Source organism: Bos taurus, chromosome 20 (genome assembly GCF_002263795.3).
Source record: "Bos taurus isolate L1 Dominette 01449 registration number 42190680 breed Hereford chromosome 20, ARS-UCD2.0, whole genome shotgun sequence".
In the NCBI taxonomy this organism is placed as follows: Eukaryota; Metazoa; Chordata; class Mammalia; order Artiodactyla; family Bovidae; genus Bos; species Bos taurus.
The window spans coordinates 23,375,078-23,396,042 of record NC_037347.1 but is presented as its reverse complement, the minus strand read 5'-3'; the positions used below and the strand labels follow the sequence as shown (position 1 = coordinate 23,396,042).

Here is a 20,965-nt window from a genome sequence, read left to right as displayed (position 1 = left end):
GAAAGTAGGCAGACTCTGGTTTTGGGTGTAAATGCTCGAAAATTTCCAGGGGGACCCCTGAGGCTCGATCCCGCCTTTGCGTATGCCGAGCCTCCTTCCTCATGACCTTTGTCATGGGCAGAGTTCCTCACACTGGCTCCCAGCAGTGATAGAATTCCAGTTGAGCTATTCCAGGTCCTGAAAGATGATGCTGTGGAAAGTGCTGCACTCAATATGCAATATGCACTCAATATGCAATATGCTGGCTCCCGGCAGGATATAAAACTAAGAAGGTTGATATAGGGAAATACTATGGAGGAGTGGGAAATAAAAGGAAATGGTATTAGCATTTTTTTGTTATTATATAGCTCTTTCTTAATTCTAATTTTAAAAAGTAGATTGAGAGTGATTTAAGTACTGGAAAAATGAATCGGGACTTCCCTGGTGGTCCAGTGACTTAAGACTCTATGCTGCCAATACCAGGGGCCCTGGTTTGATCCTTGGTCAGGGAACTAGATCCCATATGCTGCAACTAAGAGTTCTCATGATGCAACTAAGACCTGGTGCAGCCAAATAAATAATAAATATATTTTTTTAAATGAATAAATAATAATTAAAGGACAAGAGTATAGAATTTTCATTAGCAGTGACTTTCACATAGAGGTATGTGATCTATCTAAATAGCTGGATCTATCAAGGTGAGGTTTCAATATATAGAAAATCAGAGTTGAATAGAGTTCAATTGTAGAGTTGAATTTCCTGGTTAAAGTTCTCTAGTAAAATAGCAACTAGTTGAGAGCTGTATTTCAGCAATAGTATATTTACATTTTTAGTTTGGTATAATGTAAGAATTTTTAAAAAAGAAGTTGCAGGTATATTTTAATTTTATAAGTTCCTGTAATACTCTCTCCTCATCCTTGTAAGTTCCCTTACCACACAGATTCATTTAATTCCTAGTTATTGATGACACACTTGATTTTATACTTTAAAAAGTTTTAATTTTATCTGAACTTTTTCAGATCCTGGTGAGTCTAATAAAAGAGAGAATACGTCCACAGTGGGTGGTTTTGGAGTTGGAAAGAGTTTTGGAAACAGAGGTAATCTGCTTATGATGTCTTTCAATTGAAACTTAAGTGACACCTTATAGTCTTTGAGTTCTGTTTCCTTTTAAGTGTGTGCCTTTCCCAAGAATTTATGGAGATCACAAGGGAGTGCTTTCACTTTCCTAATCATAGTTTTTAGCAACACTTTATGCTGCTTTGGATGTGTTTGCTATTCTGTTTAGTTCTCTTGTTTTCCTTTTTAATAACCATGCTACTTGCTGCAGCATCTCGTCAAATTGCTTTACCCCACAGGTGAACCCCACGTCTTTTCTCCTGTACTCATGATTTCCTTGCCCTGCTTCTGCAACAAGAGATCTATCTTACACTTCCAGGGGTGAACCTGAGTTTCCATCTGTACTTGAACAAAGAACCAGTGGTGGTGGTTTAGTCGCTAAGTTGTGTCTGACTCTTGCGACCCTGTGGACTGTAGCCTGCCAGGCTCCTCTGTCCATGGGATTCTCCAGGCAAGAATACTGGAATGGGTTGCCATTTCCTTCTCCAAAAGAACCAGTAGAAGTTTTGAATTTGCATTTTGTTTCTAAAAAAATTTAAAAACTATAAAGTAGAACTTACATAGAGTTTAAGATCAAAACCAATAGTACGTAGATGGAAGACTTCTCAAGCATTTTGGAGACTTAGCACTTGACTTTTCTGGGAAAGGTGTATGGAGGGAAAGGGGCAATTGTAGAGGGCAGTAGAATGTAATCCTTTTCTGAACCAACTTCAAAGATTGCAAATATTTAAATGAATAAAATAACCAAAAAATCTGTTTTGTTATATATAATCTTTTTGTAGGGGCTGTCTTTATTTTGAAATTATATATCTGCTTAAGGAAAAAGTGTTATCCATTCATATATAGAGGCCATATGGCCTCTATATATGGATACTTACTTTTTTATATGCTAATTATATATTAAATGTCTCTGAAGTTTAATGCTGGAACATGAGATTTTGTTGAGCCTGAGATGTTAAATGACTTAATATGTAGACACCTTGCATATAAATTTAATGTCTGTCAAAGAGTAATTGATTGGTCTCTGTACTATTGAAGCTGTAATTTAATATATTTTATTTAAATTAGATCATGATTGATAGACATTGCATATTGACATTTAAGTTACATTATCTGAGTAACTTGTAGTTACCTAGGTACCCTGAGTATCACTTCAGTAAAGATCATTTTATTAAGACTAATATTTTTTAAAATGTATGAAATATTACTGATGGATGCTTTTAAAGTGAACTTTAGAGCTACATCTATATGTTCCAGAGATGCATACATCTAGACACAAGGTTTTATTCAATGAGAAATTTGAAAGCAGACTTTGGTGAAAGATTGTTTTTAAAATTTTATTAACAGAAGTTGGCAGAATCTCCTTGATACTGAGAAGGGAAAAATGATATGATATTGGATTGTAATTTAGTTGTCCTCCAGCAGATGAGAGTATAATTCATAAAATTCATAAAAATTTGATATTTTGAATAGAAAGTACATAGTGGTTATAGTGAGATAGGCACACGCATACCCATGTTTCACTCATGTACATATGGAGGAATATGTAACATTTTAGGTTATATAAGATTGGCTGGTATTTTAATCTTAAACTGACACAAGGCAGAAGTTGGCATACAATGCATATGCACTCATCACTATTTATATATATAGTTGTATGTGATTTATACAGTTTTAAAGGGACATCATAACTGTCAGTCCCTGTAAGGTGTGTGTTTCTCTGTTTCTCTTTCTTCTGCAGAAGAAATTGGTTTTTGGTCATTTGATTTAGGTAATTGTTTTCAGAAATTTGCGAGTTTAATTTTATGTTTTGTGTAGGTTTTTCAAATAACAAGTTTGAAGAAGGTGATAGCTCTGGTTTCTGGAGAGGTAAGTTCACTGTTTTTTGTAGTGACTTAAGAATTTAGCGTCTAGAATACATGTTAAGGAGAAAATATAATTAAGTATCTTAATCTGTTCCAGCTCTGATTTATTTAAACACAGTTTTATAAAGCAACTATCAGTCAGTTCAGTCGCTCAGTCGTGTCTGGCTCTTTGTGACCCCATGCACTGCAGCACGCTGGGCTTCCCTGTCCATCACCAACTCCCAGAGCTTGCTAAAACTCATTTCCATCCAGTCAGTGATGCTATCCAACCATCTCATCCTCTGTCGTCCCCTTCTCCTCCTGCCTTCAATCTTTCTCAGCATCAGGGTCTTTTCTAATGAGTCAGTTCTTTGCATCAGGTGGCCAAAGTATTGGAGCTTCAGCATCAGTCCTTCCAATGAACATTCAGAACTGACTTCCTTTAGGATTGACTAGTTTGGTCTCCTTGCAGTCCAAGGGACTTTCAAGAGTCTTCTCCAATACCACAGTTCAAAAGCATCAATTCTTTGGTGCACTCAGCTTTATTTATGGTCCAACTCATATTCATACATGACTAATGGAGAAACCGTAGCTTTGACTAGATGGACCTTTGTCAGCAAGGTAATGTCTCTGCTTTTTAATATGCTGTCTAGCTTGGTCATAGCTTTTCTTCCAAGGAGTAAGTGTCTTTTAATTTCATGGCTGAAGTCACCATCTGCAGTGATTTTAGAGCCCAAGAAAATAAAGTTTGTCACTGTTTCCATTGTTTCCCCATCTATTTGCCATGAAGTGATGGGACCAGATACCATGATCTTCATTTTTTGAAAGTTGAGTTTTAGGCCAGCTTTTTCACTCTCTTTCACTTTCAATAATAGGCTCTTTAGTTCCTCTCGGCTTTCTGCCATAAGGGTGGCTTCATCTGCATAGGCAAGGTTATTGATTTTTCTCGCAGCTGTCTTGATTCCAGCTTGTGCTTCATCCATGAATTCTTCCGGCCAGAATACTGGAGTGGGTAGCCATTCCCTTCTCCATAGGATCTTTCCAACCTAGGTCTCCCTTATTGCAGGCGGATTCTTTACCAGCCGAACCACCACGGAAGCCCCAAAGCAGTATCAGTTCAGTTCAGTTGCTCAATTGTGTCCGACTCTTTGTGACCAAAGCAGTATAGGCAGAGCCTTAACCAAGAATTCAGCCTTCCTAATCTGGGCTGTTGTCATCTATCTTAACTAATCTATGAAGTACAACTTTTGAATGCTGTGTTACCTTAAGAAAAAGAGGATAGTAGAACAAGTCAGGAAACAAAATTTCACTTTATATATAAATACAATTTGGGGCATGTAGGTACTTATTCAGACTCAAATAAGTATTTACAGTGGAAAAGGATTCCTGAGACTGGATCACTGCTAAAATCAAAGACATTTATGTGGTTTGAAGGTACTGACACTCTGGTTTGGAGGAATACAGAAAATGGTGAGAATAGAGTATTGTTAGCAGAAGATAGACTACAATAATTAATAATACTTTCCCAAGAGAACCTGATTGAGGAGATTTGAGTGAGGCCCTGGATCCTGTATTTAAAAGCCTCCCTGCTGACTCTGATGCCTCTTTCATTTGGTAACCACTGATCTATGGAGTCTTTATAACTTCTCTGCACACAGATGTATAGTGTATTTTGTGGTTATTTTTCCCGTATCTTGTGTCCCTTAGCTGGTCCAGTATAGTAATAAGGAGCTCAGATTTTGGAATCAGACACCCGGGATTTGAGACCCAGATCCTTCTCTTCCTGTCAGTTGTATTATTTTAAAAAAGCATGTTTAACTTTGTATTTCTTTTTTTCTGTTTATAAATTGAGGATAATACCCACCTCATAAGGTTTTTGTGAGGATTTAAAAAGTTAAAATAGAATTCATTTAGAAGAGTGTCAGATGGATACTGTTTTATGTGTTATTATTACATTATTTTTCTATAATTAGTAGATTATAACTGATCTTGGGATCATTATCTCATTTTTGTTTGTGCTTAACTTTATTTTTAACTCTACAGAGATTATTTTTTAATAACTTTTTATTTTGAAATCATTTGACTCAAGAAGTTTCAAAAATAGTACAGAAGATTTCCTTCAGCTTGCCTCTAATGTAATTGTACTCCTCACCCAGTTTCTCCTAATGTCATTAGCCTATTTTAATTCCCAGTGTGGTCAAAATAACTGTAAGTTTGTTTGAGGAGAACAGTTGGCCAAAGGTTATGTGAGGTGGGTTTTCTTTCATATATGACAATAAATGTTAGCTACCATCATCATTATTCCAGATGATGATGAATTATTATATCATCAAATAATAATTCCATTATTCCAGATTATTCTAAGAATCTTTGCAGAATTCTTTCTTTCCTCTTCAACCCCCTTGTATGAAATCTTTGCTTCTGAGAAGGTTGTCTTGATGTTAAATGATTCTTTAGGAATATTGTCAATTGTTGATGTCAGCTCAAATAGGAGCCTGCAACAAGAGCTGTGGGTCATTGTTTATTATAAATCAATATTAATTGAGTAGATTAGTACTTTTGTACATAAACAACTGATAGCTTTTAATCTGTCGAGCCACATATGTCATCACTGGGACCTAGTTCTCTGGCACTAAATGTTAGTGATATGTACAAAGATTCCTTGAAACCATCTTGGTATTTTCCAAATATGGGTTTATTGGAATCTTCTAGAAAGCTTAAAGTTATTACTGAAAGTTATATCAATAAGGTATAATTTTTTAATTTAGAAAAATTGTTCATTCCTGGATATCACTCTGCACATTCAAAATGAATCTCTCTAGGGTGGGTTCTGATAATTTATTTTTAACCAACTTTCCTGATAATTTTTAGTCATCCTTCAGTGTAGTGATCCTCATACTACTATGTATAAACTCTGGTAATGTTACTTAATAATGTCACTAAGGACAGAAAGCCGGGATGTCCCCAAATGCTTCCATTAGGATGGATAGGGAAAAGTTTGCATATATTAAAAAAACACTATAATGCCTCAGGTTTATTAAGAAAGACAATTTACAGATTAATGATGACATTATAAATACAATAGTTATGCATTTCTGAGATCCGTTTGACTACTCAACTGTTCAGATATTTCTGAAACTGTTTCGTGACATTTATGAAATTCTTATTTTTTGGCTGTGCTCAGAACTTGACAGATAACATGCTTAACATTTAGTATTTAGGTATATTAGGTGATTTTTAAAAAGAATTGACTGAATAATGTGTTTGTATTTTGTTGTTATGGTGATTTTAAAATTTAAAATTTTGTTCATATGTTAGCTTATGAATATATTTTTTCTCAGTAATTTCTCTTGTGATAGTACTATTTAGATACTACAGTAATATAAATACTGCAATAATTATTTAGATGCTATTCACATGTTAAATTTTTATTCAAGAATCTAGTATTGACTGTGAAGATAATCAAACACGGAACAGAGGGTTTTCCAAGAGAGGCGGTAAGGACCATGTTTTGGAACAACTTGTACTTAAGACAGAAATTAAACTGAAAAATTGATTTTGGAAGAGCTGAAAGAAAAATTCTGGTGGTGAAAACCTTTCAAGAAAAATACTTTGGCATATCCTTTATGCTGTTAATATTTGAGTTAATATTCAGTAGGTGTCTCTCCTTCTGCTTTCTGATGTCACTCGATTTGTCTTTTCCTAAGACCTCCAGAGTGTTCTATGAACTACAAAAGGTGGGACTGTGTGAATCTTGGTCATTCACAGTATAGATAAACTGGGATGTCTTTGTCTCTGAGTAGGAACATTGGAGATATGGGGGAAGGGAGAAGTTGTAGATTAATTACCATACTTGCTAATCCTGCCTCTGCTTGAGGTGAGATGGTATAAAAATTATAGTGCTCAGTTCTGGATTATCTATAGGCAGACATGTTAAAATAGCAACAATATCCACGAAAAACCACAGTGAACTTATAAAATTGCTACAAGTGTGCAAATATATTTATGATAGAACTTTAGTGTTTGGAGCTGCACTAGATACATCATAGTTTTTGCTGCAACTTGGAGATATCGTTTTCCCTTGCCTATTAGATGATTGGCTCATTGAATAGATCATTGAATAGCAGGCCTTCCTAGTGAAGCTGAGACTTGCTGTGGATTTCACTATAGCCTTGGATGAGTTGTGAGGGGCGGTGGGTAGGAATTTGGTGGTGAATCAGTTCAGTCGCTCAGTTGTGTCTGACTCTTTGCGACCCCATGAATTGCAGCATGCCAGGCCTCCCTGTCCATCACCGACTCCTGGAGTTCATTCAAACTCAAGTCCATCGAGTCGGTGATGCCATCCAACCATCTCATCCTCTGTTGTCCCCTTCTCCTCCTGCCCCCAATCCCTCCCAGCATCACAGTCTTTTCCAATGAGTCAGCTCTTCGCATGAGGTGGCCAAAGTACTGGAGTTTCAGCTTTAGCATCATTCCTTCCAAAGAACACCCAGGACTGATCTCCTTTAGAATGGACTAGTTGGATCTCCTTGCAGTCCAAGGGACTCTCAAGAGTCTTTTCCAACACCACAGTTCAAAAGCATCAATTCTTCGGCGCTCAGCTTTCTTCACAGTCCAACTCTCACATCCATATATGACCACTGGAAAAACCATAGCCTTGACTATATGGACCTTTGTTGGCAAAGTAATGTCTCTGCTTTTCAGTATGCTATCTAGGTTGGTCATAACTTTCCTTCCAAGGAGTAAGCGTCTTTTAATTTCACAGCTGCAGTCACCATCTGCAGTGATTTTGGAGCCCAGAAAAATAAAGTCTGCCACTGTTTCCACTGTTTCCCCATCTATTTCCCATGAAGTGATGGGACCAGATGCCATGATCTTTGTTTTCTGAATGTTGAGCTTTAAGCCAACTTTTTCACTCTCCTCTTTCACTTTCATCAAGAGGCTTTTTAGTTCCTCTTCACTTTCTGCATAAGCTGAGTCTTTAATGGCAATTGTAGGGGGCCCTGCAATGATGGGGCGGACATTTAGTTAAGAAATAGACTCGTCTTTTAACATTGCTCTCCTTCCCCCTTTAACAAGGAGTTTTGACACTAATGTTCCTAAAACATAGCTCTTTTGGTTTTCTGCAGAACAGTGGCTATCTTTCTTACTATTCAGTTTTCTTTAAATCATTTTAATTCATATTTAAGTGCAGCAATGAAAAGCCAGTTGCAGCTCTTTGTGCTTGATCCTGACTTATTGACTAGTGTAGGTTGTCTAGTAGGGTGTCCCTGATTGCTATTTTCTTTAGATGTATACATTTGAAGGTAGAAAACTTGTGTGTGACACGGTGGTCACTCAGTAAATACAGATGTGTGTGTAAATAGAACCTTATCTAAGTTTATGTTGAAGTATCATGTCATACAGGAACAGGTTGGTGCATATGTCATAAATGTATACAGCTCAGTGATTTTTCAGTAACTGAAAACACCTGGGTTCTGTGTTTTCCCAAGCACGCAGATCAGGAGTAGAAACTACTAGATCCTCAAAAACCCCTTTCATGCTCATTTTTAGTCATTAGCACTGCCCTTCCAGTTAATCTCTATTCCGACTTCTAGTAGCATAAATTTTAAAAAATTTTGTATTTAATATAAATGAAATCACATAGTATATAATATTTTTGTGGTTAGCTTCTTAATTGTGAGATTGTCTTATTGTTGGTTGCAGTTGAAGATCATTATTGCTATATAGTGTTCTTTTGTTTTCCTGTTCTGCTAATGATGTGTACTTGGATTTTGTACAGTTTTGGACTGTTCTGAAACTACTGCTCTGAACATTCAAGTACATTTCTTTTGGTGACACTTGTTAGTGTTTGTCTTTTTGACTATAGTCATTCTAATGGATATAAAGTGGTATCTCATTATGATTTTTTATAATTGACATATAGTTGATGTATAATATTTTGTAAATTACAGGTATCAAAACATAGTGATTCATACTCCACTTATAGTTATTATGAAATGTTGGCTGTATCCTCTGTATTGCACAACATATCCTTGTATCATTGTGATTTTGATTTGCATTTCCTGATGACTGTGATGTTGAGCAGCTCTCCATGTGTATATTGGTCATTTGTATATACAGATCTTCCAGATAGAAAATCAGTAAGGCAACAGAGATCCTGAATGACGTATTAGAACAGTTAGACTTAACTGATATTTTTAGGACATTCAGTTCAGTTCAGTTGAGTCACTCAGGCTCTCTGCGACCCTGCGGACTGCAGCACACCAGGCTTCCCTGTCCATCACCAACACCCATAGCTTGTTCAAACTCATGTCCATTGAATTGGTGATGCCATCCAACCATCTCATCCTCTGTCGTCCCCTTCTCCTCCCACCTTCAATCTTTCCCAGCATCAGGGTCTTTTCCAACAAATCAGTTCTTCACATCAGGTGGCCAAAGTATTGGAGTTTCAGCTTCAGCATCAGTCCTTCCAATGAATAGTCAGGAGTTATTTGCTTTAGGATTGACTGGTTTGATCTCCTTGCAGTCCAAGGGACTCTAAAGAGTCTTCTCTAACACCACAGTGTTTATAGGTGTCACTTTTTCTTTTTAGTCATTTTTAGGTTTTGTTCGCAAAGCAAATAGTGGATTTAAAAAAAAAAATAATACCTTTTATCTATTTACTGGTAAAGTTGAGCATTTATAGGTCAAATACAGCATTTCTCTTTAGTAACTATCTGTTGATGGCTTAAAATATTAAAGTCATTGAATTATGCAAGGCTTAAATTAACTTGGCCACCGTGTCCCCAAGATTTCTTTGTTGGTTTTTGTGTCGTTTGTGTGTTTGTGTTTTAATATTATAGGTTATCAAGACGGAAATGATTCAGAAGCTTTAGGATCGTCCAGAAGAGGTGGAAGAGGTAGTTTCCGAGGTTGCCGTGGAGGATTTGGTCGAGGAAGTCCAAGTTAGTAGTGGATTGCAAATAGTGTCCTTCATTTATTAAAGAAATGATTAAAAATAATACCTATCACATATAAGATTGTTATGACTATATGGGGATGGTTTAGTATAGTGGCTGGTACATAATCACTTACGCTATGTAAAATATTATTTTGTAGACACATGTAATTCCTTAGAGATTAAATGAGAATATGTGAATCTTTCTAACAGTTTGTGTGATGCAGTTCTTTAATATTACATGCTGTGAAGCATTTCAGAGCTTTGATAAAGATGGCTGACCTTACAAATAAGTGGCATTCTGATGACTCAGCCTCCCATTATACCTTCTTATACCAGTGTGATTTCTACCTAAATTTTTCCAGTCATCTTTCCTTGGTGCTAAGATATTGTCTCCTGAGGTCACTTTTGGAATGCATATCTCTCTTAACAGAGGAGAACAGAATAGTGAAACTAAAAACATAAATGATTTAATAATTTAATAGATGTGTAGCAGATTAGTGAATTGTCACTTTTTTAAAAGTGAAGAGATCCAGAGGGTTGCTGTTTAAGACTGATAAAGTTTGATTTGAGTGCAGTGGGTACCAAGGGATGCTATTCTGGAGAATAAGCAGTAAGATTATGTAATGTGAAATTTTGAGGGACAGTAACAGTGCTGTTTTTCAAAGGTAATTTAATTTGCCTATATCATATTTTGGTGTAGTATTAGCTCTGACTACTTTTATAAGATAATTTTAATAAAATTTTGAGAAAGTAATTTGTAATAGAAGGAAATAATTTATGGAAAAATCCTTCTGTGTGATACTTCAAAAATACTATGATTCCTGTTAAATTATTTTATCTTGCATCTTTTTAATTTCTGGTACCATAAATTGATTTTTCTCTGTTTACTGCATGATTTAAAAGTTTTAAAAGGTAACATAATCTAAATTTTTATCTGGAAATCTAGATAGTGATTATGAACAAGATGAGGGGACCCAGCGCTCTGGTGGCATTTTTGGTTCTAGAAGATCAGCATTAAGTGGTGCAGGTGAGAAATAGAATTTATTACTGAATGTGAATCATTTACATTTGCTTCTAGCTCTAGGATTATTGAACCTAATATATATTTTTAAGTATATTAGATTGGCTCATGATTATCTCTGCTTTTTAGATTTGTAGGGAAAAAGAACGTGGACAGTTTTCCCTCCCTCATAAAATTTGTGCTCTGTGAATTATTCCTTCTTTCTTATCTACCAGTTAATTTGAAATATAAATTATACTTTTGGTTAGAAGAAGGAAAATGAAGTTTCCTTTGGTTTCAAAGAAAGGATTCTGAGGGGATTTGAGGAGAAAGTGAAAAAAAAAAAAGCATTCTGTTAATGAAAATGTTTAAAAGTAGTTAAATGAACTGTAGTATTAAAAAGAAATGAGCTATCAAGCCTGAAAAGACATGGAGGAGCCTTAAATGTGTACTGTGTGCATGCTAAGTCACTTCAGTTGTGTCAGATTCTTTGCAACCCCATGGACTGTAGCTCACCAGGCTCCTCTGTCCATGGGATTCTCTAGGCAGGAATACTATAGTCGGTTGTCATGCCCTCCTCCAGGGGATCTTGCCAACCCAGGGATTGAACCTGCGTCTCCTGTGACTCCTGCATTGCAGGCAGATTCTTTACTGCTGAGCCACTGGGGAAACTCTAAATATGTGCTACTGAGTGAAAGAAGCCAATCTGAAAAGACCATATACTATATGATTCCAGCTCTGTATGACATTCTGGAAAAGGCAAAACAGTAAGAAGAGGGGTGAAAAAAAATGAGTGGTTGCTAGGGGTTCAGGGAAGGGATGAACAGACAGAGCATTGAGAATTTCTAGGGTAGTGAAGTTACTTTGTATGATACTGTAATGATGGAGACATGCCATGATATACTTTTGCAAACATAAAAAACACTGTGCAGTACCATGAATGAGCTGTAATGTAAACCGTGGACTTTGGGTGATTATGTTGTGCCAGTATAGGTTTATCAGCTGTAACAAAATACCTCTCTTGTGGGGAATGTTGATTATGGGGAGGGGGGGAATATGCAGGTGTTAGGACTGGAAATATCTGGGAAGTCTCTGTATTTTCCCTTTAATGTTTCTGTGAACCTGAAATTGCCCTAAAAAATGAAGTGTTTAAACAAAATGTTCAAATGAGAAAAAGATTTTAGTTAAATATAGAATTAGGAGATGGGTGGATTAAGGGTCTAGGAATCCTGAGAAATTACTCAGATTTCTCAGAAATAGCTATATGTTTTATGTGCTTGAAGAGGAGCTGTGTTTTCTCTGAATATTCTGTGAAACAATGCCTTACAGGTAATGGTGACACTTTCCAAAGCAGAAGTGGTGGTGGAAGTGGACGAGGTGAGTTCTTATTTGGTTTACCTGTAAGTGGTTAAAATGACTGTAGTCCAAGTTTAATTTTTGAAGTTAAAGGTAACTGTTGCTGCTTTTATACACACTTCGAGGAGTATACATTTGCACGGCTAGTTTGGAGAAGTTGTTCTTTTGTTGTTTAGTTGCTATGTTGTGTCTGACTCTTGCAACCCTGTGGACTATAGCCCACCATGCTCGTCTGTCCATGGGATTTTCCAAGCAAGAATACTGGAGTGGGTTGCCATTTCCTTCTCCAGGGGAAGCCAGTTGTTTACTACTACTCTTTAATCCAGCAATTCCATTGTATACTGTAGGTATATATGCTTAATACATATAAAAGGATGTTCACTGAAGCTTCATTTATAATAAGTGAAAACTGAAAATCACCTAAAATTCATCAATAAATAACTGTTTAATAAATAGCATAACCATAAAATAGGAGTTACCATGCAAATGTTAAAGATGGAGATGTAATCTGTGTTTACAGATTCTTATATTAAAATAATCTTCCTTATTATGAGATAATTAGCTTGGTATAGGGGGTAAAAAAAATTCAGTATAGATAATTTTATACTATTAAAAAAATCTCAGAGTTAAAAATGCTTAAATTTCATATAAAAGTTAAAATATTTTCCAGACTAGTAAAACAATAAAGCTTGTTTAATATCTCTGAAAAATTCTGAGATCATTATTAGTCTGAGAGCATTCATAGTGGCAATTCCCTTGAACCACTTTTCCCTGCTTCACTCCTTCAAATTCTTGGTTTCTTCGGTGCAGAAAAAGATTATTAATGGCTAAACCATATTTTATACAAATTATTAGATCTTGTTTGAAAAGGGGTTTGAAGACCTATGGACATACAGGATAAGAAAATTAGAGAGTACACATATAAAAATGCTATATGTTAGCCTTTCAAATCTAATGCAGTCCTTATTCTTTTTGTGATAGTATCTGAAAATGGCACAATCAATGACTCCTTGTCTAGAAACCAGAAGGGTAGCATGTGGAAAAGAGTTAACATGATAGGCCTGACTGCTCTTCTTGGAAAGTCCTTCTTACGAGACCCTTCCCTGACTTCTGGGAACTTGGATTTTGGGAGGGGTCTCAACACCCTTAACCCCACAGAGTGGTCCACTGTGCCTAAATGGTTTGTAAAACAATGTGGTTTATAATGAATACCCACTTTTCTTCTGGGAGTTGGGACATTTGGTACATGCCAGGCAGAAGGTGCCTGCCTGCTTTATCAGCCCCTCATAAGAACCCTGGATATTGAATCTCTAATTGATTACTCTGGTAAACATTTTCAGCATGTTGTCACAAGTTGTCCTGTATGACACCAGTGGGAGTGACTCTTGAAATCTTGTACCTTGTCTTCTCTGGCCTTTTCCCCATACCCTTTTTTCCTTTGCTTATTTTGCTCCATATCTTTTCTATGTAATAAGTCACAGCCATAGTTATGACTGTATTCTAAGTCCTAGCAAATCATAGAACCTATAGGTTATAGTGGGGACATCTCAACAGAGATGGTCTTTTAGTTCCTGTTAGAAAATATATTCCTTTGTTGAGGAATATAGGAATAGGAAAGAGACCTAACAGCTTAAAAAAGAAGATACTAATATGTTATAACATTGTAACCTGCATAAAGTCAGCATTTTGAATGCTAAGGGAACTTAAAATATTCAGGATTCTATTTATCTTAATTGTCTCAAATATTATTTGTTTGAAGGGACCATCCATGTTTAGAACTTTTTCTTTTTGAAGACAAGCAACAAAAATAAAGATATACATAGTCTTGTATATTGACTGACTGTCACTGTATTTCTTTAATAGGTGGTTACAAAGGTTTAAATGAAGAAGTAATTACAGGCTCTGGAAAGAGTGAGTTTTACTTTAGATAAGGTATTTAATTTTTATAGTGAGTATTGTTTTACCCCTCAATTTTAAAAAACATTTGTCTTTTTTTGGTTTGATTCTTTTTAAGATTCTTGGAAGTCAGAAGCTGAAGGAGGAGAAAGTGGTGACACTCAAGGTATATTAATTTTTGTGTGATCCACATAAATGTATATTACATTTTAATACAAATGCAGACTATTTAAAGAGATAACTTTAAAAAGTTTGAAGTAAAAACTTTAATGGTAAACATTGGGAATTTTTTTGTAATTTTATTTATTTACTTTTGGCTGTGCTGGGTCTTCGTTGCTACACAGGCTTTTCTGTAGTTGCGGAGAGTGAGGGCTCCTCTCTAGTTGCGGTCTTCTCATTGTGGTGGCTTTTCTTGTTGCAGAGCATGGGCTCTAAGGTGCACGGGCTTCAGTAGTTGTGATACATAGGCTCAGTAGTTACAGCTCCTGGGCTCTAGAGCACAGGTTGCACATGGGCTTAGTTGCTCTATGGCATGTGAGATTTTCCTGGGGCAGGGATTGAACTTGTGTTTCCTGCATTTGGCAGGTGAATTCTTTACCAGTGAGCCACCAGGGAAGCCCAGGAATTTGCATGTTGTTTTAAATTTGAGTCTGTTGGTTTTTGTCTGTTTTCTCTTTAATTTTTATTCTAGTCCTTATAATGTAAATTTTATTTTAAATTCTAAGGACCAAAAGTGACCTACATACCACCTCCTCCACCTGAAGATGAGGACTCCATCTTTGCACATTATCAAACAGGCATAAACTTTGACAAATACGATACTATTCTTGTAGAAGTATCTGGACATGATCCACCACCAGCAATTCTGGTCAGTGCAATAATTGTTTCTGTAATGCCTGTGAGGCAAACTTTGTTTTTTAAAAATTTGGTACATTTCTTTAAGTTGATATTAAAAAATACAAAATTTCATCTTTAGTATTCAATATCTTAGGTTGGAAATTTAGAATCATATCTAACATCTGTATTAGAATTAATTGCTGTGTTGAAAGGGAGGGTACTATATTTCCTCCCCACCTCCTCAAACTAGGATGGAAACTTGATTTAAATTTATTAAAAAGGATACTTTTCCTGAAAATTCAATATTTCTGCTTTCTATGTATGTGAGAAAGTGCATCTTAGGGGAGTGATTTTCTAAGGAGTGAGGAGCCCAGAATCCCCTGTTGGTAATGAACCATTTTTATTGATCAGAGTTATTTGTATCTCACAGGTTTTAAGGGGGCTGAACAAGTTTTTAGAGCCATTGTCTATATGGAATATTCCTTAATTCTATCAAGTAATCGCATAAAGGTTCTAGATATTACTTTTGAATATGTATTATATAAAGTAGAATTAACAACTTGAAACTAATTCAAATGGAATATGTTTATGAAATGACTAGTGTATGATACATGGAATTTAACCACTGCCCCCTGATTTTTTTTAGACTTTTGAAGAAGCTAATCTTTGTCAGACACTGAATAACAACATTGCTAAAGCTGGTTATACTAAGCTTACTCCTGTGCAAAAATACAGTATTCCTATTATACAAGGAGGACGAGATTTGATGGCTTGTGCTCAGACGGGCTCTGGAAAGACTGTAAGTCACTTCCCTACTTATATTTTGCCCAGTATTCAAACTGTCACTTTTTGAACTTTGGTTCTTCCCAAGTAGATGATTTTAGTGAACTGTCATAAATACTCATGTTTTTGCGTCTGGTTTCTGGTTTTATTGAAGTTTGTGTACTTTTGAAGAAAGAATTTTTAACTATTTCTAGAGTAGTGTTTTGCAGTTCATAGATGTTTAATCTCTAAATGTATTCAGCTCCTTCTGTGGGACTTAATATTAAAAACAAAACAACTGAGAGTCAAAGCACCGAAGGTTATAAGACCTTTGATTATAAGAGCAAGGGAAAAAATAATTTATGTAATGTAAAGTTTTCCCCATCATTTCATGGCAAATAGATGGGAAACAAAAAGTGGAAACAGTGACAGATTTTATTTTCTTGGGCTCCAAAATCACTGTGGATGGTGACTGTAGCCACAAAATTAAAAGATACTTCCTCCTTGGAAGAAAAGCTATGACAAACCTAGACAGTGTAATAAAAAGCAGAAATTTACCACTTTGCTTACAAAGGTCCTTATAGTCAAAGCTAAGGTTTTTCCAATAGTCATGTATGGATGTGAGAGCCTTAAAGAAGGCTGAAAGCCAAAGAATTGATGCTTTCAAACTGTGGTGCTGGAGGAAGCTCTTGAGAGTGCCTTGGACAGCACGGAGATCAAAGCAATCAATCCTAGAAGAAATTTGCCCTGAATATTCACTTGAAGGACTGATGCTGAAGCGCCAGTACTTTGGCTGCCTGATGCAAAGAGCCACCTCATTGGAAAAGACCCTGATGCTGGGAAAGATTAAGGCAGGAGGAGAAGGGGGCGACAGAGGAAGAGATGGTTGGATGGCATCACCAACTCAATGGACATGAGTTTGAGCAAACTCCGGGAGATAGTAAAGCAGCCTGACGTACTGTAGTTCATGGGGTCAAAAAGAGTTGGACACAACTTAGTGATTAACAACAACAGTGTGATAGCTATACAGTTTTGGAGTCGAGAATGAGAAATAGCTGTATGTATTGTTGTTGTCTGTGTATAGTACCTGGTCCTTAGTATGAAGTGACCTCTGGTTATGCTAAAAGAACTCTGATGGGACCAAGTTGGTCTTAGGAATAAACTGTGAGATTTGTGAATTAAATAGGGCTCCATGAGATGAACATTAAAGATTGTCATTTCCAGGATCATAGTCTTACCTCATACTATATTAGTCTTAAAAATCCTCCATAGTAGAGGTGAAAGGAAAATAAGTGAAAATAAGCTGTACAATATAGCAGCTAATGTGTGACTTAAATGTGGTTTTGGAGGTAGATTTTAGTGTCTTATTTAATAAGAAAACTGTAGCACAAAGTTTCTCTTGCCATATGTAACTTTTACAAGGGTGATACGTCTAGTAATCCAAATGAATGCTTTCCCAATTTTTGTTCTGCTTTGTGGACCACTTTTGTCATGCATTCTGATTTTATTTCTACCTCAAAAGGAATCATTTAGAATAAATGCTACATTCCTCATTAACCTCTCAAAATAAGTTAATGTTTGTTTATTTAGAATCTTCGGTTGTGTTTTTTTTTTTAAAGCACAAAAGATAGTTTCATAAGATAGATTAACTTTATCAAACATTTTATATTGTATAATATGAACATGATGACCAAAATGTTAGAAACTCATTGAAATAAAAATTATTTCCCTTTGTCATTTTAAATTTATCAAAAAGATGAAAGAAGAAGCTAAAGGATATAAAGACATGAGGAATAGGTTGCCATAGGGAAAAGGATGATGCCCTATAAATTTGTAAGTTATGCAATTTAACTTCTAGGCAGCTTTTCTCTTGCCAATTTTGGCTCATATGATGCGTGATGGAATAACTGCCAGTCGTTTTAAAGAACTGCAGGAACCAGAGTGTATTATTGTAGCACCAACTCGAGAGTTGATCAATCAGATCTATTTGGAAGCCAGAAAATTTTCTTTTGGGTAAGTACATCTGGAATGCCACTCACAAACAAGTTTTTCTTTAGAGAATTATTGTATTTATTTTGGGAAGAACTCAGTACATGAAGAAGAATGCAGTCCTATAATTTAATTTGGTGTTACTTGACTGAAGTTGACTTTTTCATAATCTTATTTATAGAATCTATTTTTAAAAATGCTTATTAAAAATTAGATGATGATAGAAGTAGAATGATAAGACAGTGGACATATTCATGTGTTTTCTGGTAGTTTTTAAGTATATGTTTAAAAATGAGTTTACGGTGTTCCTAATAATTTTCTGTTCCTAATAATTTTCCATGTGTTAATGTTTCTTTAACACATAACTTAGTAAAATGGATAACTGCTTATTTAACAATCAGACCTAATTTTTAATGACTGTAAGATTGTCCATGTGTTTGTATTTTATTTCTCTATTTGGGAGATTTAAGTTGTTTCTAATTTGGGGCTACTATAAATAAAAGCAGTTCTTGCTTTAATGAACAGCTTGCTTATAAACTTTTTCTACTTTTATGTTTTAAGTATTTTATTAGAGTAGATTTAATAGATTTAATGTTAAAGAATATGAAGTTATTTTAAAGCTTGCATTCTACCAGCAGTATTTGAAAATGCTAACTTCACTATACACTTTGCCACTATTTGGTATTATATTAGTTATCTGTTGCTGCTTACCTTAAAACCTAGTTGCTCAAAACAATACATATTATTATCGTACAGTTTCTGAAGGTTAGGAATTGAGGAACAGTTTAGCTGGGTGTTTCTGGCTTGGCATCTCATGAGGTTGCAGACAAGATGTCATTTAGAATTACAGTCATCTGGCTTTATTGGATCTGTCTGTAAGAATGGTCATCTCTAGGAAATGACAGCTGGCTTCACTTAGATTGAAGAGTCAGTGAGAAAGAGCAAGGAGGAGGTTTCTGTGACTTTTTAAGATAGTTGCAGTCACTTTTGCTGTATTCTGTTCATTACTAAGCAGGTCACTAAGTCTAGCTCATACTCAGGACTGTATGATTTGCGAGAACTAGCTCAAAATGAAAATACAAGGTTATTTGTTAAAAAAATTATGATGAATTTTAAAGCAGCAAATAGAATATTAAACCAGGCTCAGGTCTTTTTTAAGCATAGGACTCTGTATGACTGCACAGGTTGTATACCTATGAGGCCAGCCTTGCACACATCTTTGGAGGAGGGGAGTTAGGATCTATATTTAAAGGAAGGTGTATTGAAGATTTTGTGTACGTATTTTAAAATCACTACAACTATCTTCATGTTTTCATTTATTTGGTTATTGAGAGGTTGAACTCCTTTTTGAATGCTTTGTACATTTTTCCTGTGAATTATCCATTTGTTGTCTACCCATTTATCTGTTGGTATATTAGTGTTTTTCTGTACAATTCTTTAGAGCTTTCTATCTAGAACCTTCACCTTTTATTTTGTATAAATCAGTTAATTTGAAATTAGAGGAGAAAAATTAAAATTCTTTTAATGTTAAGCTTGACAGATCTTTTGTAAGAAGTAGATGTACATTGCTTATATCAGTGTTTTATTTCTTAGCCCCATGTACTGTGTTGCTCTTCGAGCTCTTAAATCAAGTAAAAGATAAAAAGTTTTTTTTTTTTTAAACAATAATGATATTTCAGATAATATGTGTACACAAAATTGTATTAGTATGTGGATATTTGTTGGAACATTTTTGTGGCAAAAAACTGAGAAGTATCTAACTATCTTTAATCCTCCTCTTCAAAGTTTGCACACTATTACCAGTTTTATGTGAAATAGTATAGAAAGAGCTGGTGCACATGTATGCACTTTAATTCTCCTCTCAACAAATCTTAGCATACTAAGCTTGGTTGCCACCCTTTTAAAAAAAATGGTATATGTTGGAGCTAACACTTACCATAGAACTGTACTCCTCTTTATAGATGCTCAGTTCTTTTGTAAGGAAGGCCTATAATTCTGTTTTTTATTGTTAGACAATTAGATAGTTTTCAGTCTTTCGATACTAAAAATCATGTTAGCAGTGATTATATTACACAGTCATATTTACCCATTTGTGGGGACATATCTGAGGGAAAATCCTATATATGAATTTATTGGGAAAAATAAGTTTTAAAATTTTAATAGAGACTAAAATTGTGAAAGGGATTGTATCAGTTTATCCCCCTGAGTGCCAGTTTCCCTACACTGGCTTAACATGGCATTATCACACTTGAGGGAAGATTTTGTTAGACTTCATTTGTTTTGCTTTTTTGCTTTTAAAAGTAATATTGAACTTAAAGTGTTTAAAAACCATTTGTATTTTTAATGAACATTTGTTCATGTTGTTGGCCCGTTGTGTGGGTGTTGGTTGTGTTTATCATTGTTTTTGAAGAGCTCTATCAGACAAGTTGCAGATATTTTTTTTACTGCAGCTTTTCAACTTTCGGGGAAGAATTGTAAAAGAAATGTTGAATGTATTAGCTCTTTCTTTATGTATTTCATTTTACATCTCATTAAAAACAAATGACTAATTTTCAAGCAACTAGAAAATGACATTTATGTTTATTGTCAATAGGACTTGTGTAAGAGCAGTTGTCATATATGGGGGAACCCAGTTGGGGCATTCAATTCGACAAATAGTACAAGGCTGTAATATATTATGTGCTACTCCTGGGAGACTGATGGATGTCATAGGCAAAGAAAAGGTAGGCTCTAGACAGATAACAAAGTTGTGAGATTGACTAGTAATTGTTTTGTTTGGGAAAGAGAGAAACTTGTGTAAAGATATGTATGTTCATTACAGTACCATTTGTATATTAGGCTCCCTTCTGATTCCTTGAATGCTTTCTTATATAAATCTTAATACAAATAAGTAAATAGTATTTTCCATTTTATACTTGGGAAAACAAACTTTTAGTGAGATTATGTAATTTATTTTAATCTCTAAATTAGCTCTAGTAAGTGATAGGGTTAGAATCTGGATCTGATTCCAGAATCCATATCCTAGACCCACTACTCTGGGAGGAAAATGAAATCAATGCTTTTTTCTAGTTTCATGTATGTCTTGAGGAACTCATTTTTTTTTCCTGGAAGAAAACCTTTGTGGCATCAGTAATTTTGTCTCCTGTTTTAAGTGTGAGAGTCATATTATCCAGGATTGTTAAGTTTCTGTCTTTGGAGAGAGATTTTAGGGCTATTTATTTTCAATATTCATATACCACATCA

General features: G+C 35.2%; 1 protein-coding gene across 6 annotated transcripts in view; it reads left to right on the top strand.

Annotated features, from left to right (window-relative positions):
- Nucleotides 1–20,965, top strand: part of DDX4 (DEAD-box helicase 4) — a 66,419-nt gene that overhangs the window by 28,630 nt on the left and 16,824 nt on the right. For 4 of the 6 annotated variants that reach the window (XM_024981227.2, XM_059878678.1, NM_001278643.1 and 1 more), the window contains 12 exon segments: nucleotides 999–1,076; nucleotides 2,914–2,964; nucleotides 6,377–6,436; nucleotides 9,785–9,886; nucleotides 10,829–10,909; nucleotides 12,212–12,259; nucleotides 14,102–14,149; nucleotides 14,253–14,300; nucleotides 14,860–15,002; nucleotides 15,618–15,770; nucleotides 17,592–17,746; nucleotides 20,316–20,445. In XM_024981227.2, coding sequence (XP_024836995.1) covers nucleotides 999–1,076; nucleotides 2,914–2,964; nucleotides 6,377–6,436; nucleotides 9,785–9,886; nucleotides 10,829–10,909; nucleotides 12,212–12,259; nucleotides 14,102–14,149; nucleotides 14,253–14,300; nucleotides 14,860–15,002; nucleotides 15,618–15,770; nucleotides 17,592–17,746; nucleotides 20,316–20,445 — 1,097 coding nt within the window. 6 annotated transcript variants of the gene reach the window in all.